Source organism: Aspergillus karnatakaensis, assembly GCF_047715665.1.
Source record: "Aspergillus karnatakaensis strain CBS 102800 unplaced genomic scaffold BJY04scaffold_93, whole genome shotgun sequence".
In the NCBI taxonomy this organism is placed as follows: Eukaryota; Fungi; Ascomycota; class Eurotiomycetes; order Eurotiales; family Aspergillaceae; genus Aspergillus; species Aspergillus karnatakaensis.
Window position 1 is genome coordinate 67449 of NW_027395805.1, and position 24861 is coordinate 92309.

General features: G+C 50.7%; 9 protein-coding genes across 9 annotated transcripts; 5 read left to right on the plus strand and 4 right to left on the minus strand.

The window, feature by feature from the left end:
- Positions 1-44: 44 nt before the first annotated feature.
- On the plus strand, positions 45-3404 carry BJY04DRAFT_233181 (cytochrome P450; the record flags this gene model as incomplete). The annotated part of the gene is made up of 3 exons (XM_073719907.1): positions 45-1397; positions 1456-1771; positions 3379-3404. Exons 1-3 carry the CDS (start codon positions 261-263, stop codon positions 3402-3404), a joined length of 1479 nt encoding a protein of 492 aa, XP_073564752.1. The 5' UTR covers positions 45-260.
- Positions 3405-3616: 212 nt separating this feature from the next.
- BJY04DRAFT_233184 (putative MFS transporter) lies at positions 3617-5221 on the minus strand (the record flags this gene model as incomplete). The annotated part of the gene is made up of 3 exons (XM_073719908.1): positions 4984-5221; positions 4667-4928; positions 3617-4613 (listed from the first exon to the last, which is right to left on the minus strand). Exons 1-3 carry the CDS (start codon positions 5207-5209, stop codon positions 3617-3619), a joined length of 1485 nt encoding a protein of 494 aa, XP_073564753.1. The 5' UTR covers positions 5210-5221.
- Positions 5222-6616: 1395 nt separating this feature from the next.
- On the minus strand, positions 6617-7347 carry BJY04DRAFT_224542 (beta-ketoacyl [acyl carrier protein] synthase domain-containing protein; the record flags this gene model as incomplete). Its single annotated transcript, XM_073718001.1, has 3 exons — positions 6617-6835; positions 6886-7133; positions 7185-7347. 3 exons carry the CDS (start codon positions 7345-7347, stop codon positions 6617-6619), a joined length of 630 nt encoding a protein of 209 aa, XP_073564754.1.
- Positions 7348-7794: 447 nt separating this feature from the next.
- On the plus strand, positions 7795-8310 carry BJY04DRAFT_224543 (uncharacterized protein; the record flags this gene model as incomplete). The annotated part of the gene is made up of 1 exon (XM_073718002.1): positions 7795-8310. The coding sequence occupies one exon, from the start codon at positions 7795-7797 to the stop codon at positions 8308-8310; it is 516 nt and encodes a 171-aa protein (XP_073564755.1).
- A 1890-nt stretch (positions 8311-10200) lies between these two features.
- On the plus strand, positions 10201-11628 carry BJY04DRAFT_233186 (Zn(II)2Cys6 transcription factor domain-containing protein; the record flags this gene model as incomplete). The annotated part of the gene is made up of 2 exons (XM_073719909.1): positions 10201-10353; positions 10483-11628. The coding sequence occupies 2 exons, from the start codon at positions 10201-10203 to the stop codon at positions 11626-11628; spliced, it is 1299 nt and encodes a 432-aa protein (XP_073564756.1).
- Positions 11629-12288: 660 nt separating this feature from the next.
- BJY04DRAFT_224545 (fungal specific transcription factor domain-containing protein) lies at positions 12289-13545 on the minus strand (the record flags this gene model as incomplete). The annotated part of the gene is made up of 2 exons (XM_073718003.1): positions 12289-13401; positions 13462-13545. 2 exons carry the CDS (start codon positions 13543-13545, stop codon positions 12289-12291), a joined length of 1197 nt encoding a protein of 398 aa, XP_073564757.1.
- Positions 13546-15224: 1679 nt separating this feature from the next.
- Positions 15225-20957, plus strand: BJY04DRAFT_233188 (type I polyketide synthase; the record flags this gene model as incomplete). The annotated part of the gene is made up of 3 exons (XM_073719910.1): positions 15225-15547; positions 15618-16728; positions 16824-20957. The coding sequence occupies 3 exons, from the start codon at positions 15225-15227 to the stop codon at positions 20823-20825; spliced, it is 5436 nt and encodes a 1811-aa protein (XP_073564758.1). The 3' UTR covers positions 20826-20957.
- Positions 20958-21630: 673 nt separating this feature from the next.
- nscD (prenyltransferase nscD) lies at positions 21631-23378 on the plus strand (the record flags this gene model as incomplete). The annotated part of the gene is made up of 2 exons (XM_073719911.1): positions 21631-21686; positions 21771-23378. The coding sequence occupies 2 exons, from the start codon at positions 21631-21633 to the stop codon at positions 23143-23145; spliced, it is 1431 nt and encodes a 476-aa protein (XP_073564759.1). The 3' UTR covers positions 23146-23378.
- Positions 23379-24797, minus strand: BJY04DRAFT_172580 (FPP/GGPP synthase family protein). The gene is made up of 3 exons (XM_073709266.1): positions 24663-24797; positions 24286-24600; positions 23379-24226 (listed from the first exon to the last, which is right to left on the minus strand). Exons 1-3 carry the CDS (start codon positions 24780-24782, stop codon positions 23612-23614), a joined length of 1050 nt encoding a protein of 349 aa, XP_073564760.1. The 5' UTR covers positions 24783-24797; the 3' UTR covers positions 23379-23611.
- Between the last annotated feature and the right edge of the window lie 64 nt (positions 24798-24861).

Genomic DNA, 24861 nt, shown 5'->3' on the forward strand with positions numbered 1-24861 from the left:
GTGTTCGCCAACCCAGGGGAGTAAAGCCTATGACAGTCGGCTGAGGGAGCCAGCCATAGCCCCTAGATGACCACACTGTACCTCTAGTGCGGGCAATTGCAAAGTGGACCGTCCCGGACAGCGAGAGGCCCAATGCACTGAGTTCAAGTGGTACAAGCATACGTGTACCTCTCGACTTTGAATCCCCGACTGCGACTTATAAACGCCGTCTTTCGCCATCAGCCCTTTGCTTGTTACCACAACTCCTTTGTTGAACGAGGATGCCACCTTTACTATTTCTGGGAGCTCTTGTGGCACTTTACATCATCTACTGCGGTGTGAGCTATATCCGGTCCATTTACTTCCACCCCCTCCGGCACATGCCAGGCCCGGCAACATGGCTGGCCTTCCCTGTCCTCCGATATGTCTCCGCAGTCCGGGGTAGACTGGATCGTGACATGCATCGCCTTCACGCGCAGTACGGCGAGGCTGTCCGTTTTACACCCAATGAAGTCTCATTCACCACCCCGGAGGCCTGGAAAGACATATATGCCCTTAAACACCCTCAGCTGCCCAAAGTGGTGAGCTCAGCCAGCCCAGGGATTGATATCGTCAGCACCCTCGATGACCATGATCATGCTCGACACCGCAAGGCACTGTCGCTTGCATTTTCCTCCCGAGGTCTCCTGGCGCAGGAACCGACCATTGTTAGCTATGTGGATAAATTGATTGACCATCTGAAAGGAACCGCCGAATCACGACAGCCAACTGACATGGCAAGGTGGTATAATCTGACCACCTTCGACATAATCGGTGATCTTGCCTTCGGCCAGTCATTCGGTGGACTGGACAACTCCCGCTATCATCATTGGGTTTCCACCATCTTCAATCTTGTCAAGTTCTCCCAGCTAGTAAAGGTCAGGGATGCGTATCCGGCTTTTACCCCGTTCCTTGCAGCTCTATTATCCGGAAGGTTGCTTCAGGCGATTAAGAAGCAGAAGCAGCATACGCGTCACACGGTTCAGAGGAGGCTACAGCAGGGCTCGTCGCATGGAAGGGTCGACTTTATGGATTCAATGTTACGCCATCGAGGCGAAAAGGGTGGCTTGACAGAGCAGGAAATCGAAGCCAACTCATCCTTGCTCATCGTTGCAGGCAGCGAGACGACAGCCTCCGAATTAAGCGGAGTCACATACTGGCTGTTGAGATCTCCCGCAGTGCTTGCGAAAGTAGCCGCCGAGGTTCGCTCTCAGTTTCAGACAGAAGCTGAGATCAACTACTATAATGTCTCTACCCGCCTCCCTTATATGTTGGCATGTCTCGAGGAGGGGCTTCGAATGTATCCCCCGGTTCCTACAGGGACCCAGCGTAGAGTCGTAAGTCCTTTAAAGATATCCGGATACAGCATCCCGGCTGGTGTAAGCCCCACCCCGCGAGTGGCCCTTAGTGAAGATTCAAGCTGATCGTTGGATGTAGACCAAAGTGTCCGTGCACCAACTGTCTGCTTACCGTTCCATGGCGAACTTCCACGAGCCTGAATCGTTCATCCCCGAGAGATGGCTCCCGGAAGGGAAGAACGATCCCACCTCACTGTTCTTCTCCGATCGACGAGACGTTCTACAACCCTTCTCGGTAGGCCCCCGCAACTGTATTGGGATAAACCTAGCGTACGCAGAAATGCGCATCGTTCTTGCTCGCCTTTTGTGGAATTTCGACTTGGAGCTGTGCGAGGAAAGTCAGGAGTGGGCAGATCAAAAAAGCTATGCACTGTGGGATAGACCTCCGCTAATGTGTAAGTTGAAACTGCGAGCATGGAAGCAGGACAACTAGCATATTACGGGCACGCTGTATATGACGATATATTACGCTGTCTATCTATGCTATGCTGTACAGTAGCTGCTGAAGCCCACCGAAGTGTAAGCCGTAGAATCACAACAAGTCCCTGTTCTATAGAGCGTACTTCCAGGCCTCCTGCTGCGGCGCCCAGCTAACCAACCAGTTCGGGGTAATGCCATGTGCCGTATACTTGTTGTTGAAGCCCTGCACGACACTCTTCTTCCCACATGCGCGACCCTTCTCGTGCACGCCCTCTCCGCGAGTGACCCTCTCTTTGATCCAGTCCATCCACTTCGACTGACTAGCCTGGATAACAGGGAAATGCTCCGCACCAGCATATGAAATCAGCTCGACACTCTCCTTCTCATTGCCCGGCGCCGCGCAAGTACTATCCACATCATCCTCGAGCATGTCTACGGGAATGGCATCTTCTCCGCCCACGAGGACAAGCAGCGGGCCGCGAATCTCTTTGCCACTCGCATACGTGGCCTCCTGCCATTCTTGCACGATCGCATTTTGTGTCCAATTCGGCTTCGCCTGCGGCTCCTCGAACAAAAACGAGACCGAGTCTGTCGGTAGACACGCCTGGAGCGGCTTGAGGACGTTATGCCAACGGTCGTACGAGATATCTGTCAAGCCCGTGTCGTTGTACTCGGGGTAGACCGTCGTGATGGACGCAATAATCTTGACTGCCAACCCCAAAGCGGTCGGAGCCCAGAGTGGCAACGAGGCGATGTCCTCCGGGTCAGTACTAGCAACTAGCTCCTGAGCGCGGTCAATCTCGTCGATGACCCGAGTAGAAGGGGAGATGGCGATCGTGCCCCTGTATCCGGCCTGTGGGTGTTTTGCTTGCCGTTCGGCGAAGCTCCAGGCGACACCGCCGCCCTGAGAGTGACCCATTGCCACGAAGGGGCCGTCGGATTCGAGGTTCTCAGGGAATGCCTTTCGTGCCGCTTCCATAGCGTATGCAACGTCGTTGGCGCCTGCTGGACTGGCGAGCCAGTTGTGAGATTGTTCCCCGTTGGGGAGTGTTGTGACGCCCAATCCTGCATAGTCTGTTGCCACGACGGCAAATCCGTTCAGGGCGAGGGAGTATGAAGTCATGAATTGGTACTGCAACGAGCGGTAGTTGCTAGGTGCGCACTCGGAGAACACGCCAGATGTGCCATGGGCCCAAGCGACGACGGGGAATTTGCTGGACGTTGCATTCGAGCGGCGATGGGTTTGGTTTGCGCCGTAGTAGTCGAAGGGCGCATATGGCCACAGGACAAAGGCTGAGGCAGGGACGACGGTGCCGTTCAGTGACAAGGAGGTATACATGATTCGAGACAGGGTTAGACCACTAGGAACAGTGTAGTTGGTCAAGTCAGTGTGCTGCTCCACGCGTAAAAGAGATCCCGGTTCGAGAGAGGCATTGAAGGTGTCGGGAATACTGTAGAAGTCATCGAGTGAAGGGTGAGCATGAGACTCATGCTCATAGGCGATGGCCATCTGCACAAGCGGCTGACAGTCTTCCTCGCCGCAAGTCGTACTCTCGCCCTGGCCGAGAACACAGGTAAACAGCACAGAGGAGAGAGCAACGCCCCTAAGGAGCGGATGTAAAATAGACCTCATCCTGCTTGGTAGAGTGAGATGGTGATGAGGGTGAAGATGAAGGCTTGATTGTCTGTCGTCTGATGATCCTTTTATACTACTTTGTGGCTTAGCGAACCGCATACGGAAACATGGCGCTGACTCCACCTGGCGCTGGATACACATACGCATACGCATACCATGAAAACAGACAACATAGTGTATTGATCTAATAGAACCATCGGAAATTAGCGCTGTCAGGTCCAGCCTTCAGCTGCTCAGATGGAATATCGATGGCGCGGAGGTTCACGCCCTGCGCCGCATTCCGCTTCTTATTGTCGTACATCATCCACAGCCCTAATAGGAGGGTCAAGATAATACCGGTGCCTCCGAACGCTGCTGTCGTGATGAGGGCAGGAATATACTTGGGCGCATCCTGGGTGCGGAAGATATTCGAGCTCACCAAGCCCATCAGGTTCGCTAGCGGGACAGCGATGCTAGTGAAAACCACTCGCTTACCCTCACTGGCAATGTTGTTGTTGTACCACACGTCCAATAAGACAGATGGTGCCGACGTCCCCCAGGTCATCATGAAGGCCGCAAAATAAGCAATGTTGATGTCCCGTTCTACATCGATCGCGACGTAGATCACCATGCCGATGAATGTGAATAGGAAGCCCAAAGCGACAAAGGGAAATCGCCATCGTGTCCAGTCGCTGCAGAAGGCAAGAATGAGAAGGACGACTGCACCCGACACGTTTGGGGCGACGGTGTAAAGGTTGGTTTTGACTGTTCCGTATCCCAGCCGGGAGATGATCACGGGCAGGAAAAGCTGCACCGACTGCAGCGGAACTCCGAGACAGACCTGGATTGCAAGAATTACCCAGCTGGTTCCGTGCTTGAGAATGGTGAGGGATTCCCGGATGTTGATCTTCTCATCGACCACTGCAGAGCTATCCAACTGCATGCGCGTAAAGGCAAGCGATTTCTCTTCATCGCTGAGAAACGAAGCCTGGGTACTCGATTGGGGGAGATACCAGAGAGCAAAAAGTCCAAACAGGATTGTGCCAGCACCCTCAATCAGAAAAAGATATCGCCAGGAGGCTAGCGGCCCAGAGTCGATGCGGAAGACCCCGAAAGAGAGCAACCCAGAAAAGGCAGAGGCGATGCTTTGGGCTGCATAGAAGATAGCGAGACGCCTTGCAAGCTCGCCACGACGGTAGAAACTGTACGTCTTTTAGCAGGGTGGTTGAGGATGTTTAAAGAGTGCAAGACGTACGTGGTGAGGTAGTAGATGACGAGAGGGAAGAATGCGCTCTCGGACATGCCCAGGAACCACCGAATAGCAAGCAGGCCACCGAAATTGAAGACGGCGACCACAAGCAATGTGCACAGGCCGAAGGTGAGCATCATGCATGGCAGCACACGGTTCGGACCGTAGATCTTGCCGGCGATGGCGAGGAACGGGGCTGTCAGCACATAAGGGATGAAGAAGATGCTGAGAATCAGGTTGTACTGGTTTCCTTGGAGATTAAGTGTTTCTAGAGGACAGCTTAGACTACCGCAACAACGCACAGTGTGTCAGTGACTAGTTACCTTCTAGGCCAGCAGTTTTGGCGTTGCCCAGGTTGGATTTGTCAAGGCTGTTAAAGAGGTACATGACTGCCAGCACAGGCAGGATACGGAGATCGAACTTCCATACGAGCGATCGCTCCGCAAACGGGTCAATCGACTCGCCCAAAGCTGGAAGCTCCCCATGCTCGTCGACCTCGAGGGGTGTTTTGGCAATGGTGGCGTCGTCGATAACGGGAAGATTTGCCATGATGAAGTGGTGGTGCGGGCTGCGTGATCAGATTGGCAGTGCCAGAAGGCAAAGAAGGGTATATAAGAAGCATGAGCTGGTATCTATGTATGACACAAATGAACTGCAAATCGAGGAGTTGGAGTATGTCTCCGGCCAATGCGGGTTGAAGCTGTGGAGACCACATCAGTCTGGACAATTGGTCATAGCGCCTTATCTTAAGTTGTTAACTACTAATTATCAGTCCTTATCAAGGGTCTCCAAGACATGCTGCATCTCCGCGGCGCCTTCCGGGTCGTACTTATGTACTCACACCATCTCGGCAAATTATCACTGCACGAGCCCCCTTGAACTGTCCGATAACCCTAGGGTAGAGATGCCACGAGTCTAGGAAGATATAGCTGTATACAACGGCAGTCGGACCTCAGGCATATCCACTCCATCGTTTATAGTTTCAGAGCTATATGGCCCTCGAGCTTCGGGACCAAGCCTCAAGGATGATTCCTAGCGCCACCAGGATCAAGGGCACCACCGGAGTGGTTGATCCGACCGCCTGATCACAGCTGCTCGGAATCACTTGTTAAATGCAACTCTGACACCGAATCTGCTTATACAGCTCTGTTGCTGGCGCGGGCGATCCCAGCAAGTCCGAGACTACCCTGAGGGTTGCGCCAACATGACGATTACCCTGGCCCTGGTTCAACCTACAGCGTTCAAAATATGAACGTAAATAAAAGAAGCTATACTTTATCACGCAGCCACCACCTGGGAAAGCCCAAGTTCTCAACTATAGGACCTGGAGGCAAAGACAAAGCCTGATACATCCTACAGGCTTCATTCATCACTGAAAATACTACACCGTGCCTAGAGCGCACAGTTTCTTTAACAGATATATGGTTATGTGAAACGTTCCAATGCTATTGTGGCCTTTGATCGCCTGCGATAACTAGAGAATGTTGGTTGTTGGGAGATGTGAAACATCAAGTCCTTGTTATTTCTTTGCCTTTGGTTTCTACAGTATATAGATCTTCAATGCACAGCGCCTAATTGCATACCTCTAGGACTTCCACAAGGCATAACACCTCAAGTTGGGAAAATGGTTAGTACGCCGGAAGACTCACTGAGTTCCTTATCCAGTCCCCCATCCAGTCTGGCTGGAGACCCGTCCGGGTCACAGCTCACCCCTTCTGAAGGTGGGGTGAGCACAACTTCAGAACTATCTGAGCAACCTGCATTCCTCGCATCCAACCCAAAGTTCGCCAACGGCGGCTCCTACAAGTGGAAAAATGAGCCACCTACAGATCCGGGCGAAAAGAACCCGGTTATCAACGCATTCCTAAAGGAATTGAATGACGAGTCAGATACTTGGGTTCAATCAATTGTGATTTCATACATTGACAGAGGACAGAAGTTCAAAGTGGCCAAATTCTATCCCGGACCGACAGCATCTCTTTTTGATGAACACCAGCAGGACAACGGCTCACCAGCGTTAGGTCGGGGATGCAATGCCACTGCTTGTTTCCTATTGTTCAGATACCCCTCGGCAGCGTCAAGAATAGTGTGGGCATTTGTCCCTCCATACCCGAAGCTGTTTACCAACACACGGCGAACGGCTCCTTCAGGCCACCTCAGCATCTTTTGCGGGACCTACCAAGAGGAGTCAGCTGCAGCCTCGTTAGATTTCGGTGGAGTCTCACTTCCATGCCCCAGTCTCGCAAAGGGATATTGCTATTCGGGCTGGCGAACGTCGTGTGTGGAGGTATCATCTTCTTCTCCAGCATCAAGACGGCCTTGATCAGGCTGACCAATCCTGCCACACTCTCCGTATGTCCGACATTCGTCTTGACGCCTCCAATATACAGCTTCTTTTCTTTCTGTTTTCCGGTACAAAGGGGCTTATGTAGAGCGGTGGCCTCGATCCTGTCTCCGAGAGTAGTGCCGGTTCCTGTTTATACTGTAAGCGACCCGGATTGACTCACGGTACATAGAAACTTACCATGGGCCTCAACATAAACTGTATCATTTGGAATCAGGCCTGTCATGTCGTAAGCACGCTGAATCATCCTTGTCTGGATTTCACACGACGGCGCCGTCACTCCAGGAGTGCGACCGTCCGAACACGCGCTGCTTCCTCGGATGATCTCGTATAGGATCACCATCGTCCAGGGCCACGTCTAGTCTTCTAAGCACAACGGCAGCCACGCCCTCACCCCTTCTAAATCCATTGGCTCGAGAGTCGAAAGCGTAGCAGCGACCGTGAGGAGAAAGGAATCTCTAGTGACTCCAGTGATCTGCGCAGGGTCGGTAAGGCGTTAAGTTCATATCTGCGTCCATTGCTCGCTCCTTGGGTACGACAGACCGACACATTCTCCTCCCTTGCCACGCAAAATCTCCGCCGGTGGCTTCACCAGTCACAAATCTCCCTTACCTATATGCGATTGGCAAGGATCGTTTGCATGATGCTCTTTTGTCCGCGGTAGATTCTTCGGAGAAGCTGAACGGTTGTTTCCATCGACCGCATATCTATCTCCAACAACGCAATTTAGCAGACGCTCCAGCCTTTCTCTTCCCTCAGCGACAGAATCCACAATCATCAAGCTACTGCAATGCTTGCCCAGGCTCCCTCTCAGCCTGTAGCTTCTGATAGGATTGGCATGCGGTTTCCAGACAAGAACGACAGCGTTCATCCCATGTATTTACTCTCGCCCAATCCCCCATCAACAAACAGCGAAAGTACCTTTGTGACACCGAACATTCCATTGACCCCGAAATGGATTAAGCTGCCTGGTCTAAACCGGATCGAGAATCGAATAATCATCCCCGTGTTACTGGTTTTTCAGCTGTCCTCGCCAGCGTGTCGAGAGTCGCTACTGCGAGACCTCAAATTTAGCCTTGCAAACACGATCGAGGAGTTTCCGTACATTGCCGCACACGTCGTGTCGGACAGCCACGAGCAGGGAACAGTCCAACTAGAAATATCGGACAACGCCGGGGTCTTGTTTCACTCCCAGGATATGCGAGAAGTCAACTATGAGGCGCTCGAGCGCCAACGCTTCCCATGTGCGGCGTTTCCCTTCAGCTCATCTATGATCCCAGAGCCACGGCTTCACCACCCTCAATGAAGCCCTGTTCGAACCAGGCTCGCCACACTCATCACAGGTGGACTGGTTCTAGCGTTCAACAAACACCACTCCGTGAGTGACGGCTCTGGCATGCGGCCTCTAATCAAAGTCTTCGCCAAGCACCTGGTGGCGTTGTCTGAAGGCCGGTTCGTTTCGGCGGCGGATATTTTCCAGAGGACACACTGGACCGGTCCATCATGTTTGGAGGCAGCGGGCGACGACAGTGCGGCACTGTGGCGTCATGTCTCTCGAGCGCGACGGTTGTCCGCCTCGCGTACGGCAACGAGCTTCTTTGTCAGCGTCGTTAATGTCCGGAGGCAGATGGACCCCCACCACCCCCCCTATCCTCGGAGTATATTGGCAACGCACTCTGGAGGTCAGTAATAATGGGGAGATGGGGGATCTCTTCGAGCTTGACTGGGGGTCCCGTCTTGGGACGATGAAGGCCTCTCGCTGTGCGCACGTGCCATTTCGGGATGGCTGTATTCTTATACTGCCCCGTAAAAAAGAAGGAGGGGGGGGTCTGGAGCTGCTCTTTGCTCCGGAAAAGGGTGTTATCAACCGCCTGAGGCAAGACAAAGAATGGCTCGCATACGCCACAGAAGCCTTATCCTTATAGATAGTATCGCTGTTTCAGGAGGTTCAGCACAGTAGACATTTTATTTCTGTAGAATCACCGCATAGTTAGAATATAACATAATACAAAAGGAAAGATAATACAATCAGCACCCTACAAAAAAGGTTGAAATTTTAAGATCCAGAAAGAATCAACTCTGTTTTCAGCGCCCTTCCTGCACAATAAGCAGGAATATGAAAAAGGCTTTTATCACAGACCAAGCTGTGAATCCTCTGCTTAGCCATATGATATCACTGATACAGTGTGATAAGAACGATATACATAATATCCTAAGGCTAGGTTCATCAGAGCCTTGTATTCTCTGATTGTAGCGGGAATTTAGGAGTAAAAAAAAAAAAAAACCAAATATAGCATACTTAGTATACCTAATCAACATGAAATACTTAGGTCTGATCCGTGCATTCAGCTGGAAAGTCGATTACTGTTGGGCTGATTGCCGGGCTAATTAGACAGCGCTGTGTGTGGCGAGATTGAATATATAACTATCAGTAGAGAATGCTGTATGGAACCAGTAGGGCACCTACAATCTACCAACTAACCCATCTGATTACGGAATACTCTACCATGCGGCAGCAGTGTCATGGTCGCAAGATATGTTACTCCTTTGTCAGGTACCAGCGGTGCCTTCCTCTAAGACTCACGGTTCGGACTGCTAATTACCAAGCAACTAACTTTCCAAGCGATAGCTGCAGACCGAATTCCAGGGGAAACAAGAGGGTACATATAGAGGAGATACCAGTAGTTGTTCTTGTCAATGTGGAACCAAATACAGAGTTGAGATTGATGACGTGGTTTTATCACCACAGAGTTACATTAGCCTGGGTTTGCACACTTAACAGCCTTATAATTTTGTACCGTGCATTTACAGGTGTCAATGTTACTATGGCACAGGAGGGCATGGAAAAAGTATCCGCTACCTAGCCATTCCTTGATGTTACGCAATTCAAAGTGGTGAGTCACCTTGAGTAGTATCTGTAGGTGAGTAGAAGACTTTATGCTCTAGCCTCTTTATTTTAGCTGCTGATGTTATATCTTTTACCGAAATGGGAACTTCCCCTGTAGTCTCTATCTAATCACAGGTAAGGTCGTTATCCCATGAATCATCACCTAGCAAGCCACCACTGATTCACCAGTCTGTTGCCCTTGATTTCTGTGCAGCGAGCTGCCATTTATCTTCTGACCCCACTCAGAAGTATGAAACAAGGCATCAATCAATCAATCAATCAATCAATCAATCAGTCAATCAATCCAAGATGGATCCCACCAATCGACCCGCAAAGTTCAAGGATAGTTGTGATAATTGCGCCCAAGCTAAAGTAAGATGCAGCCGTGACCGGCCCAGCTGCCAGCGCTGTGTTCGCAGTCGGTTGGCATGCCGGTATAGTCTGGCACGCCGAGGAAAGCCTGTCTCCAGGCAAGCCATCAACCTTACCAAGTCACCACCGGTCCTCCCGAAAGCCTCCCGATACTGTGTGAACAGTCTCGCACAAGGCCTCAGTAGCAGCAATATACCTGGCCTTCCAATCGTCGATCAGGAACCACGCATGTCGGCAGACTACATGTCAAGTGAAGCGAACCTATCTAATCCATCAGCGTTGAGCGACCGACGACACAGCGTTACCAATTATGCAGAGGACATCAGCAGTAGTGTACCTGATTTTGCATTCCTCGACGAGGCCTTCCCCCTGTCGACAGACTTCATGCCAGGACAAACCAACACACCGAAGTCACCAGTGTTCAGCCCCCGGCGACATAGCGTTAACGATCTGGCCGAAGACTTCAGCAACCATGCTTTTAATCTTACATCCATCGATGACGAATCGCCCGTGTCTGGGGACAGCTTGACCTCCCGCGCCCCCGAAGTAACCCATATGGGAGGCATGGCACAAAGATCATACCTCGCTCCCCACGAGTCATGCCTAGACTTCTCCCTCCTCTCAAGACTCGGGGATGGTGGCACAAATAAACGAGGTGTTTACGTTCCCACAACTACAGCGGTGGACTCAGCCCTGTTGGCTCTGTCAAAGAAGCCGACGGAGTCTCAACTAGACGACAAAACTTCTAGCGCTGCTGGGTCCGAGGAAATGAGGGCAGCACACCCCTCGGCGAACATTCAAGTTGTCTTATCGACCTTGAAAAGCCTACATGTGTCTTCTATAATGCCTGCTCCGGGCATTGACATAATATTAACGGTCACCAGCATGGCTATCCGTAACTTGTCGGGTCTCCTGAAGGAGCCTAACGGGCTCAACTCACCAGACTTAATTCTGCTCACCCTCGTCTGCTGCAACGGCATTATAGACGCATACCGACAATTTCTATTGTGCCGGAGAACCCCGCCATCAGGAAGCGATGAACAAAACCACTGCGATAACGCTACCGACTGCTGCTCTACCACAGCAGCCATAGCTAGAGATATGCCGGTTTGCGTAGGTGAATTCCGACCAGACAGCTCTGTCAAGCGGAACATAGTCTCTAGCGTGATTCTGAGCGAGGTTACCCGAGTCGGGAACATTATCGAAAGAATAATACAATCAAGCAAGAGCCGCGCCATCTCAGCTGGTCGTGGTATGAAGGAGGGTGGAGATTTTTTAACGACATTAGAGCCACTCCTGAAAGATAAATTGAGAGCAACATTAGAGATTGTTAGGGCCGAGATAGTTGATTTTGAGGACATCTAATGACTTGGGTGCATAGAGGAATGGGATACAGCGCCACCGCGAAAGATGTACAGCTCAGCAACCTTTGTACCCAAGTCTAAAGAATCTAAGTTGCTTTTGGCCGTTGAGGCTGACCGGACATCCATATACCCATACTTATACCGAGTCATATTGAGAAGATCAGGTAGCGATAGAAAGTAATGGATGTTAGAGCTAACTGGTGGGATAACCTTCGCAGAGTATCTATGACTTTCTAGTCCAAATAGACTGAGTTTCAGATCCCGCGTCAGTCGCCATATGATACGGCACAAATGGGTTTTGAGATTCTTCTTCTTCCTACTATTCTTAGTCAAAAAGCTATTACGGACATCTGATGCCCCCATGCTTCCTTTTTGAAAAGTCCAGTCAGCTGTATAATGTTTCCTCCCAACCACTAATAGCTTCCAGCCATCCAGTAGCCTTTGTATATGAGTGCAAGGCACAGTGAAACATCTTGGCATATTCAGACAAAAATGTCTATATCAGCCAACGAAATGAAATCCGCAATGTTTCGGGGCATTACTTCAATGTTTCTCTCTGGCGTACTCGTTCTCTTGGCGTTGAAATGTACAAGATTGGCTCTTTTCATGGTAGAACTGAGTTCACCCCCCTAGTCCCATATATGTCGTAGTAGTAGACGTATCAGCCAATTGAAGTCTGCGCTAGGAAAACATCTTCGGACCCTGTCCAAGCAAAATCTGCCTCGGTCCATGATCCTGTAACCTCTTTAAAACCCATGCCAGTAGCCGAAAGTACAACCGGAGTCGGATCTGGTACGGTATGCTCAGATGGAGTTCGACTAGTGTGTCTTCCGCCGGCCTGCTGGCCGCTATGATGCCTTGCTTGGAATGTTGCTTGGAATGTTGCTTGCATCCGCTGCATCAATATGACCACCTCTGGCGAGATGACTCTATTTCCGCTGTGCTCGTAGATTTGATACCATTCCTCGACGAGTGGCCATGCACGATATACGAGGGCCATGTCTTCGCAGCGGCTGCACTCGATGATCGCTATAGTGAGAGTAGACCAAGGCATATTTAAATACCACCGATACCCTGCACTACGCGCATCATCTCGAATAATCTGAGTGTTTTTCAGATGAGTTAGCGCTTGATATAGAAGCTCTAGCTTTCCTCGGCGTTCATTGGTACTAAGCGCCTTAACGCAAACTGCGGCCACTAGGCCCTTTATGCTGTGGTATGTGAACCATGCGTACTCAGAGGTATCAGGGATGCAGAGGTGCAAAAGGCGGAGGGATGCTTGCTCAAAGAGACGAACTGAAGCCTCTGGGATCGGCTGGTCATGGGGTTTATCTGAGTAAACAGCCGCCCTGTCACCTGCGCTTGTCCAGACGCCGGTTGGATGGAGAGAAGGCAGGTTCAGCCGAATACCCGCAAGCTCTACTTGATAGTTAATCAGAGTGAATGTGGTGTCAGTAACTCCTTCGCGGTCTGGGACCGAGTTTGTCGTTGAAGGGTCGAAATCAGAGTCATCGATATGTTGTACGAAGGTTAGGGCCGCAGCTGCTTCTCGATAAGTGATTAGAGGCTCGTATTGCTGACCGGCAGACGATTGTAGATCAATCAAGCAGATTGTCAACCAAAGTCGACTCTGTGTCTGTTGGTTAAAGAATGATTGGTCCTGAGTATTTGGTCCTCCTACGCCTTGGTGTAAACCGAGAAACCTAGCGCTCCTGACGGCCACAGCTATCAAGTTCCAGACAGCCATATGCTTGTCATGCGCGCGCCGACTAAGCTTTATAGTGAACAAGTCAGCAATGCATGTTTGATGCGATTCTAATCGACCTGCACGTACAAGGTACAACACAAAGGCTTGAAGTGTGATGATATCACGAGAAACCAGTAAATCCGACACAGACAGCACGGCCTCGCAGGCCATTCTACATGCTGATAGCGCGTCTATCTTGCTGGTATGAAATAGAACCTGAGCTTGGTCCTCAGTTATCGTCACTGTAGCAGCATAGCATACTGCGAGCCTCAGGGCTTCAAGTGAGGGATGGTTGATAGGGTATGTCAAATATGTTCCTCCCTGAATCATCCAGCTACGTAATGTTGGACGGTGAAGGAGCTTTATTAGCGGGTCGACGTTTTCGAGGTAGACTTGACATAATTCTGCTGCCGGTATCTTGCGTCGAGCACACAATTCAAAACTTTGATCCGAGCCGAACAGAACAAATGGGCTGCTCCTAACATGACAAGCATCTGATGGCACTGGTTCTGAGAAGTTCTGATATGTGATGCCGTCATTCCGCAAATTGGTGCCTCTGGCATCGAGTACCCGCGGCTCCTGGCATGGTCGTTCTTGTCAATACACAGCTCATTGGTAATGAATGCGCACTCCACCAGTTTCATACTGGCTAGATCAAGCATACCTTAATGGTAAAGCCTCTTTGAGGGTCCTGTGGTTCATAAACTCCGGGGCCTTGATGGTCGCTATACGCGGGGATACTTGTGCGAGGTGAAAAAGCGGGAATCTGGGATCGTGCGTGGGAATTTTCTGATCGCTGGGACCATGACCTCAGCTTCTGTTTTATACCTGATTACTCTAGAGGCTGTACGAAGAGGTACGCCTGCATCTCGAGTTGAACGAACTTACTGAGCGCGGGGATAACCCCCTTGTCGTTGCCACGGAGCCTAAACCAGTAATAAAGCCCTCAAACTCCAACGCTTGTGTATCAAGCTCCAGGTCTGTCGATTCCTGGCTTTTATCATTGTCACATGTACTAGATGGTGATCTTTGACGTGCAGTGGAGGCGTAGCGGCCTCGTGGCAATCTCCGTCGATAAACTGGTACGCATGCGACGCCATAAGAAATGCAATTGCCGCATGGGACGAGTCTATCGCACTTTAGCTTGCGGTCGCGGCAACCAGTGCAGCTGAGCTGAGGAACGCCTTGACTAGTTGCCCTGTCCATAGTGTTGAATGTATTAAACTAGTAGGTGCGAGCTGCAGATGGCCTATGGTAGGTACCCAATCGGCATGTGCTTGCATAGCTCTACCGGCACGACAAATCTATCTGCCCCGCATAATGTAACCTAAGAAACACGCTGACCCCGGCCAGGGTTGCAGGGAGTCCCTTGCCTACCGGGTTACACGCTTCTCGGATTCTTTCTCCGGGAAGCAGTGTAACTTCCCGGTCGGTATTCCGTGTATAGTCCACTGCTTGTACCCCTTGTGGTCCGGTGGTGAGCCCTCGTCGGGGTTTGCAAGTCATTACCATGGATTCCCTGCGACTAAGACATTCGGACTCCGCTCGCCAGCAGAAATCAGAACGCATAGCTTATCTTGAGCTAAATAGTGCCTTATACGGATAGAGGCCCATTAGCAACGCCCATTGGTTTGGTTCCAACCCCGGCGCCAAAAAATTGAGAATACCCAACCCTCATTATCTAGACGCTGAATAGCCCAGTGAATATTGGATTTGGTTTATTGATCCTTTTTTTTTTTTTTCTACTTTGAAATTGCCGTGGTCCTCGCTCAAGCAGAAGATTAGCATAGGAATAGCACCTTGCAGCGATGGCAGGCAACCCCCATACCGAGGCGGCTGAGGTGAAACCCATGGCAGATTTCCCGTGCAACAGAAGACACAAGCTTGTCTTTTTTGGAAACGAATTCCCGAGTGATGACTTGAAGCTCCTGCTGCGCAATCTGCTCCGACAAAGCCAAGACCGACGATTTCGTTTATTGAGCGCCTTTGTCCATGAAGCGACGTTGGTACTTCGAGATGAGATCTCCAAGCTTCCGCAATATTTACAGAACCAAGTCCCACATTTTGAATCCGTCTTGACCCTGGCAGAACACGGTGACTTCCGTGAAGGTGGGCTGGGAGCAGCAATGGAAAGCGCCCTATTGGTTGTATTGCAACTTGGTCATTTCATCGGGTGAGAGTTCCCGCCATCAGAACACGGCAAGGCAAGACACATACTAACCGAATGATACTTCATTTCAAAGAGCACACGAGGCGAATGATGTAGAATTAGATCTTGTGTCTTCTCCAGCCATTCTCGCCGGCTTGAGTATTGGCCTCCTTGCTGGTGCAGCCGTGGCATTATCAAATACGCTCGCTGAGCTGCTCAAGAATGGAGCGGAGAGTCTAAGAGTCTCGTTTCGCTTAGGGGTCTACGTCGATGACTTTTCTCGAAAGCTCGAGGCACCACAACCTGATGGCATGCCACAGAGCTGGGCTCATGTTGTTACCGGGATGAAGGCGGAAGATGTCCAGACCGAGTTATCAGAATTTAATGCAAAGTCGGGGGAGCCGGAGCTGACGAAGGTTTTCATCAGTGCGGCAGACAAAACCTCTGTGAGTATCAGCGGACCACCGTCGCGCATCAAGAAAGCCTTCCAGCTTTCCCATAGCCTGAGGTACTCCAAATCCTTTGCTCTCCCCGTCTATGACGGGCTGTGCCATGCGTCCCACATCTACGGACAGGAAGATATTTGCGACGTTCTCGACAAAACATCAAGTTTGATCCCGCCTTCGCGCCCAGTGCAGCATGTCCTCCTCTCGTCTCAGACAGGCAAGCCCTTCCTTGCGGCGACCGCTGCTGAATTATTCGAGGAAATCGTCACAGAACTTATTACAGGTACCATCTATTTGGATAATGTCACCGCCAACATTATTGATAAGGTTGGTTCTGGTCTTTCTAACACACGGCATGAGTTACAAGCCGACACCTTCAGGACGTCGGTACTTTTCGAGGGCATGATGGAAACTCTCAAGGCCGCATGTACGTCGATTGAAATCCAGCGGAACGATCTCATCGACTGGAGCTATAGAGATTTTGGTGACCGGCATCCCAATTCCTATGCCGGCTCTAAACTGGCCATTGTTGGTATGAGTTGCCGTATGCCTGGAGGCGCGAATAACCTTGAGGACTTCTGGAAATTCCTAGAGCAAGGTCGCGATGCCCATACAACAGTCCCAGACGACAGATTCGATCTTGATGCGCATTTCGATCCGTCCGGAAGGACTGATAATGCTACTCAGACTCGTTTTGGAAATTTTATTGACCATCCCGGCTTTTTCGATGCTGCGTTCTTCAACATGTCTCCCAAAGAGGTACATTCTTCTCCACTCACCGGCATTTGACCCCTGGATCGGCCTATTCCCGTCCATCTTTACGAGGTAACGCTAACGGCACTGTCACGAAACAGGCCGAAGAAACCGACCCGATGCAGCGGCTGGCTCTGGTAACCGCCTATGAAGCTATGGAAATGGCGGGTGTTGTTCCAGGTCGCACCCGATCAACGCAACCCAACCGTATTGGTGTATACTATGGGCAGGCCAGCGACGACTGGCGCGAGCTTAACGCGTCACAAAATATCGGCACTTATGCAGTTCCCGGTGGAACACGAGGTTTCGCCACAGGACGTATTAACTATTTTTTCAAATTCTCAGGGCCCTCTTTTAACATTGACACAGCTTGCTCAAGTTCAATGGCTGCAGTACATGCTGGCTGCGGTGCACTCTGGGCAGGCGAAGCTGATTCTGTTATTGCGGGGGGCTTGAATGTGATTACTGATCCTGATAATTATGCTGGTCTTTGCAATGCTCACTTCCTATCCAAGACTGGGCAGTGCAAAGTGTGGGATAAAGAGGCTGATGGATATTGTCGGGCTGATGGCATCGGGTCTATTGTGATCAAGAGACTTGAGGATGCACAGGCTGATAATGATCAGATTTTAGCTACAGTTCTTTCAGCCGCGACAAACCACTGTGCTGAAGCTATTTCCATCACACACCCGCACGCAGGGACTCAGAAAGAGAACTATCGTCAGGTTCTTTATAAGGCTGGAATCAGTCCTCTTGATGTGAGTTATGTTGAGATACATGGTACTGGTACCCAGGCTGGTGACGCTACTGAATCTGAGTCGGTTCTTGATGTGTTTGCTCCACTCACGCCGCGTCGACGTCCAGATCAGCGGCTCCATATTGGAGCAGTCAAAGCCAATATAGGACACGGGGAGGCTGCAGCCGGTATCTCATCTCTAATTAAGACGCTACTGTGTTTTCAAAAGGAACAACTGCCCCCACATATTGGAATCAAGACGGAGGTCAATCCAACTATTCCCAAGGACTTGGATAGGCGCAACGCAGGGCTTGATATGACTTTAACGCCGTGGCCAAGACCCCCAGGAACAACGCGTCGCGCTTTGGTTAACTCCTTTGGCGCCCATGGGGGTAACACTACGCTCCTCCTGGAAGACGGCCCTGAAAGATCCAGAGTCTGCACTGGCAGCGTGTGCACTCGTTCAATGCACCCTATAGTCATATCCGCCAAGAGCAAGAAGTCACTACAGGCAAATATACACAATATGGTGTCTTACCTAGAGAAGAACCCCCAGGTGGACCTTGGTGATCTCTCCTATACTCTGTGCAGCCGGCGCATACATCACCCCCTGCGTATTGCCACAGTCGCAAGCACTATCTCTGGTGTACAGAGGTTCCTGCAATCCTGCCTCCAGGATGATTCTCATACCAATGTCCATCGGTGTATTTCGTTGGAGACACCCCCTGTTGTTTTCACCTTTACTGGGCAGGCATCTTCGACCCGGGGCATCGGGCAGGACCTCTTCGACGATTCTCCAGTCTTCCGAGGGCAGGTCCATCAACTTGACAGACTCGTTCAACGCCTAGGCTATCACTCAGTGGTACCTACTATTACCGGAAGCTTGGATCTGAAGGAGGGCGTTGAGTCCCCAGTTACGTGCCACCTCAGCATTGTCGTTCTCGAGATTGCGCTTGCCCGTTACTGGTCAGTGCTCGATATCCGACCCAGTGCTGTCATCGGTCACAGTCTTGGAGAATACTCAGCACTGGCTGTTGCTGGCGTCCTGTCTGTTGTTGATGTGTTGAGTCTCGTTGGACGCCGTGGCCAGCTTTTAGAGAAGCTCTGTGCTTCTCAAAGTCACTGTATGCTTTCTGTCGCTGCTGCCCCAGAAGACCTAGAACAAGTTCTGAGGAGCGATGCCAACACCGCAAAATCCACCTATACAATAACATGCAAAAACACGCACCAAGATACAGTCATTGGGGGTCCAAAGGACGAGATCAGCTTGATTCAACAAACACTGGAGACCAAGGGCTACAAGTGCGTGCTATTAGCCGTTCCATTTGCCTATCACACGGCCCAGATGGATCCAGTGCTCAGTGAGCTCCACGAACTAGCGGAAAGGGTGCATTTCAAGGCTCCAAGTATTCCCGTCTTGTCAACTCTGCTTGGCAGGACTGTGTTCGATGGCAAGACAATCAATGCCGAGTACATTCGGGACCACACGCGCAGTGCTGTCAACTTTGTCGACGCTATCGAGGCTGCTCACAATCTCGGCATTGTTGATAACAACACACTTTGGATAGAATGTGGCCCGCACCCTATCTGCGTCAGCTTCGTGCGGAAATTGATTCCTCAGTCTCGCGTTACATCGTCGTGTCGTCGGAATGAAGAGAATATGACTACCATTGCCAAGAGTCTTGTCACATTGCATCTTGCTGGTGCTACGCCACGCTGGCAAGAGTATTTCAAACCCCACGAGGCCGCCTTGTCGTTAATAAACGGTATTCCCCATTACGGTTGGAATAACACCAACTACTGGATTCCCTATATTGGTACATGGACTCTAGACAAGGCCCATCTCAAGCATGGGGGTCAATTCCTCCAGCATGGTAGGGCGGGGCAGCCCCAATCTATGCCAACAATTCCACAAATCTGCTCTTCTCTTATCCATCAAGTGCTCCGTGAAACTGTTGAAGCTAGAACGGCCACGATGCTTACTCTCTCCGACTTGCAGCATCCCGATTTTCTAGCTGCAGTCTGGGGACATAAGATGAACTCCTGTGGTGTGGCAACATCATCTATTTGGACCGATATGGCATTAACCATAGGCGATTACCTGTATCGCCGGCTTGTACCCGATGTCAAGAGACTGTACATGAATGTCACCAGTTTGGAGGTCCTACACGCACAGGTCGCCAGCAAGACCAAGGGCTCTTCTCAGCCCATCCAGTTGGAGGCTAACCTGGACTTGGATAGCAATTCAATGACATTAGCATGGTCCAATGTCAACCCTGAGACGGGGAAGTGCTCCCCGGAGACGTTCGCATCAGCAGTGGTTCGATTCGAGGACCCTTTACACTGGCAGGCCGAGTGGACCAGAGTAGCACATCTTATTGTCGGTCGCATTGCGACACTCCACCAAATGGCTATCGAAGGCAAGGCGAACCGACTTTCTAGAAACATGGTGTACACACTCTTTAAGAACGTCGTGGATTATGCAGAGAGCTACCGTGGCATTGACACTGTCGTTTTGCACGATTATGAAGCGTTCGCGAATGTGACGCTCAGTTTTGAACACCAGGGCAAATATCACACCCCGCCGCACTGGATAGACCCAGTCTGCCATCTCGCAGGCTTAATCATGAACGGAAGCGATGCATCCAATTCTTCAGATTACTTCTATGTTACGCCTGGAAGTGACAGTTTCCGTGTGTTGGAGCCACTTGAGGCAGGTGTCGAGTATCAGAGCTACGTGCGCATGTTTCCACTCCCTCTTGAAAAAGGGAGCATGCAGATGTATGCAGGTGACGTATATATTTTGCGAGACCAAGAGATTATTGGGGTCCTCAGTCAAATCCGATTTCGCCGTGTGCCGCGCTTGCTGATGGATCGTTTCTTCTCGGCGCCCACAGCAACAACAGCGACACAAGACACTCATCGTGACCACAATCCTATGATCCCCGGACTGGGCTCCGTTGTAACTCAAAGGAGCAAGGATATAGTTTCAGTCGAGGCAACCGCACTGACCAGTCAACTGGTGGACGTCGTTCCGTCAACCGCCAAGGGAGGCCAGGAAGAAGTACCCACTACGACAATCACGCAAATCGCATCCCCTTCGAGCGAGAGCAGCAATGAAGATAAAGAGGAGGTAGAGGCCAGCTTGATCAGCCAGTGTTTGCGCATCATCGCAGACGAAACGAACATACGGCTGACCGACCTGACTTCTGACGCGTTGTTTTCTCAACTTGGGATCGATTCACTCATGTCGCTCGTGCTCTCTGAAAAATTCCGTAGCGACCTCGGCATTGATATCAAGAGTTCTCTCTTTCTCAATTGCCCTACAGTTGGTGAACTGAAGGACTGGATAGAGGTGAATTGTTGATCCCAGACCCTACGCTACTTCGTTTGTCATTTGCGACTCTGATGGTACTAAATGAAAGTAAAAAGAAAGGTGCGAATGAAGGAAAATGAAAAAAAAAGATTTCCGTTACTAAGGGGTGCTTTTCATATTGACCCCATTTGCAAAATGACTTGGCCACCGCTGCACGCAAGTTCCGATAAGAAATATATATATTGGATGTCAGTTTCCCTGGTATTTCCGAACCGGCCGATCTGAAGCTTCCAAAGGCTGTGTAAGTGATCCTGTACAAAGAAAAATGTAGGGTAGTCGTAAATACTATATGGCTTACATTGTACCTTTGCAACTTCATAATGCCTTATAAACGCAGCACACCGACTGTAAAGCAATCTAACAACGTGTCAAAGAACTTCGTAATGAATAGTATGGGTCCCAAAAAAGGGAACATAGGTCATTAGGTCATCTATTACCTGCAATACAACAGCATCATACTGGTACTGGCGTCCACGGGCTAGTCGACCCTGTAATCACCGGCCCCAGCGTGGGTATCCCGGGTGTCGTCGGGGTGCTGGGTTCTGGCCAGTGAAGACAAGGTCCGAAGAAACAGGACTGGAAACAAAATCCGCCGGACTCCTTGTCATGTCAGTAAAACCCGAGCGGAGAGCGATAGTTCCCGACGCCTTTCCCGAGCAATGTTGCTCCGTCCATTCAATCATGGCCCCAGGTATCTGTAAATGTGGCGGAGTGCACAGCACGAGGAAACATCTCAGATAGACCACACCTTCTCTCTATTTTCTAGTTTGTTTGCATCCCTTTCACAGCCAGAAGAATGACCCCTTCAATTCTAGTTCATGATGCAAGGGCTACTGGAAGTGAGATTAAGGAGTCTCCTGATCAAGAAATCCAGGCAGGTTCCAACTCGGAAAGTCCACTGGATGCACGCTAACTCGCCTTGACGCAATAGTTAAGGTCCCTGGACCTGGATAAGCAACTCGGTACCTTCCTTATTCTATCTCGTGTTCTTCCAGACACAGACGTACACCAGTCTTTCTGGTGGAGAGTAACGGGCTCACAAGTGGCGCGGATCCTGCACGAAGCTCGATACCCGGAACAGCGCCAGATCGAGTTGTTGCTATTCCACCGATTCTTTGTAGTCCCGCGCATGGGTCCAAAGCCTGTGACTGCTGCTCCAAATTTCTGGAGCCGTATCGCTCCCGGTATCGGTGATGGTTCTCCAATCAGTTACAGCTGGAGATGGGGCACCGGCCCAAACTGCAAAGTATTGATCCGCCATTACGTGGAGGCTATAGGGTCTCTGACGGGAACGCCAGCAGACCCGTTGAACGAAATGGCTGCCAAAGAGATGCTATGGGAGATTGGAGACAGATTTCCGACTACCGACTTATCTCTCCTGTGGAGGTTTGCCGCTCATATCAGACCAAGCCTCATAGACGGGGAAACACGCAGATCCGCGGGCTCCTCAATTCTGGTGGGTTTGGAGACTGCTGCCGATAGGGACTCCGTAGAAGTCATGGCAGGCTTGATGACTCGAGCCCCGTCGCAGATCCAGAACATGCTCCACGAGGTTTTTCCAACAGCCATGCGCGATGCGTACGGCAAGAATGTGTCTCTGGCTTGTCTGCATGCAGTTCGAGACTTCATTGAGACAGATCCCCACGGAAAGCAACTCACAGTTCTAGGTACGACTGCCATTGATTGCTGTAAGCCGGAGGCCTCTCGGTTCAAGATTTATGTCACGTCACGCAGTGCTTCTTTTGATCAGATTACAAATGTGATGACTCTCGGAGGAAGAAAACCTGCACCGCAACGTACGCTAGACCAGCTAAGGGATCTATGGTACGGTATTCGTGGGTTGAAAGCAGATTTCCCTACTTCAGACGAGCCAACAGTCTTCCCATGCGTCTACAGTGGACCCGGTCTGCCAAACGGACGGAGCGGGACTGTTTCTAATGCCAACATCAGCGGCATAACTTTCTACTTTGACATCCACCCCAGCTACGCTCAACCCCACGTAAAGTTGCAAGTGGAAGTGAGCAAGCACTCCGAGAGTGATTTGGCTGCAATTCAGACAGTTACTGGATTCCTGGAGCGCCGCGGACAAGGTCTAGACGCACAGGCATATCTGAATGTGGTGCGTGGGATGGTCACGGAGGAAGAGCTGCGGACTAAGCGGGGTTTCCAAGCCTTCTTCGCCCTGGCTATTAAAGATGATGAGATCGATATCACCTCGTACTTTCTCCCTCAGGCTTACAGGAGACTTTCGCAGATAGATGGAGAGCTCTCGCCAAGGGGTCAAAGACGGAGCCGTTTCGACTCGTACTAATCGCGCGAAGTCAACACGTCCATAGCGCACTCTCACTGTTTTGAACGCTTAATATCACCTAGACTGGCTTCAAGCTCAACCGAGTCCGCAAGGACGATATTTGATCCATATGTCTGCCACCAAACCGGGTGCAATTGTGCGCGATAGTGGCATGTGTGCTTAGCTTCCATCATTGTTATATGCAAAATAGCTTCATACAGAATATTAATACATCGCAAACCACCGCTTCTTGTTTGGACGAGTCCGGAATCATGGTCACTGCTGAGGACTAGATATCATGGTCATCTACCTCTACGGACGATAGTAGAGAGATGACGGTTCAGGTATTAGACGTGTAGCCTACGAACTTAATGGAAACGGTCACATGTCGTCAACGGATTCGAGCTGTACGCCATGATCATTGCACCAATGCCGATCTCAAGGTATGCGCCGTTGGAACATAATCTTCTTGCAGTAAGGAGACGTACTACCTGTCCCTCTTATGAATCTTACTCAAAAAATCGGACAGGACACTCTTCTTCAAGCCCTCGGTCTCATCGACCTTGTCAATCATTTGTCGGAGCTCGGCAACTTTGCCATCCTCGTATTCGGTGTATACCTCTTTCAGTTTAAGCTCATGAAAGACGGCCTGGACTTTGACTTCGCAAGCATGTTCCTTGCGACCGTAGTTCTCTTCGAGCACCCGCCTTTGTTTAACATTGCACCGTTCGAGGGCCTGGACCGCTAGCCAGGAGCACTTGCCGTCCACGATGTCAGTGCCGACCTTTCCCAGTATGTTTGAGTCGGTAAAAACATCAAGGTAGTCATCCTGCGCCTGAAAGTAGGTCCCCATAGCCGCTAGGATGCTCTCAGCTTGCTCTAAGTTTCGAGACGAGGCACAGCCACAGTAAAGCATTGCGAGGGCGACCGGGAGATGAAAGCTATAGTACGCCGTCTTGTAGGCGACCATTTGGCTATACGCGTCATGATTGAAGGCCGCAAAATCCATGCCCACCGAGTCTTGACGAGCGGCCAACAAGTCGCAAGTCTGCCCTAATTCGGTTCGGAACGAGGCTTCATGGAACAGCTCCATCATGTCCACCTAACATACAACATAAGCCTCTGGTGAATGATTGGCGGTGGAGAGTGCATCGACCTTACATATGCTGGATGCTCGCGGAAATGCTTCTTCAGTAGAAGGTAAATAGCACTCTCTAGCATGGGCGCGTCATTGACGGCAATCATGCCAACGCCAGGCACAAGGTACCAGCTTGGCTTCCCGCGGCGCGTTTCCGACCCGTCCATGATATCGTCAAGGACGAGCATCATAGCTTGCAGGAGTTCGACCATCCAGCCTAGCGTAGCCGTCTGAAAATACTCACCTGGCGTCAAATCACGTTCGAGGAGGAGCCGTGCCGCGTCGACCACGGAAAGCCCACGATTGCACTTTCCACCGAGCGCATTGTGGTTCAATGACTACAGCAAAATAAGTGAGACAAAGAAGCAAAGTGATACAGAAAAGCTTGATACGTGCATACCTTCTCGAACCATTGCCAAACTCGAGGTGGGAGTTCATACTGCTCAACGCATTGAGCTTTGATATCCTCTACCAGGGTAGTAAAGACTCCTTCGAAACTGGTAAGGCGAGTTGAGGCCATCGTCTTTCATACAGCATAAGCTTCAAACAGTATTTAGCTTATAGACAACATACCTAGGCCTACGCCCGGTTTTATCGCG

Excerpts from the sequence above, each read along its gene's own strand:
- BJY04DRAFT_172580 (XM_073709266.1), bottom strand. The coding sequence starts at position 24,782 with ATGGCCTCAACTCGCCTTACCAGTTTCGAAGGAGTCTTTACTACCCTG. Across the intron at positions 24,601-24,662 it reads TTTGGCAATGGTTCGAGAAG|TCATTGAACCACAATGCGCT; the intron begins GTATGCACGTAT and ends ATTTTGCTGTAG. Across the intron at positions 24,227-24,285 it reads TCCGCGAGCATCCAGCATAT|GTGGACATGATGGAGCTGTT; the intron begins GTAAGGTCGATG and ends GTTGTATGTTAG.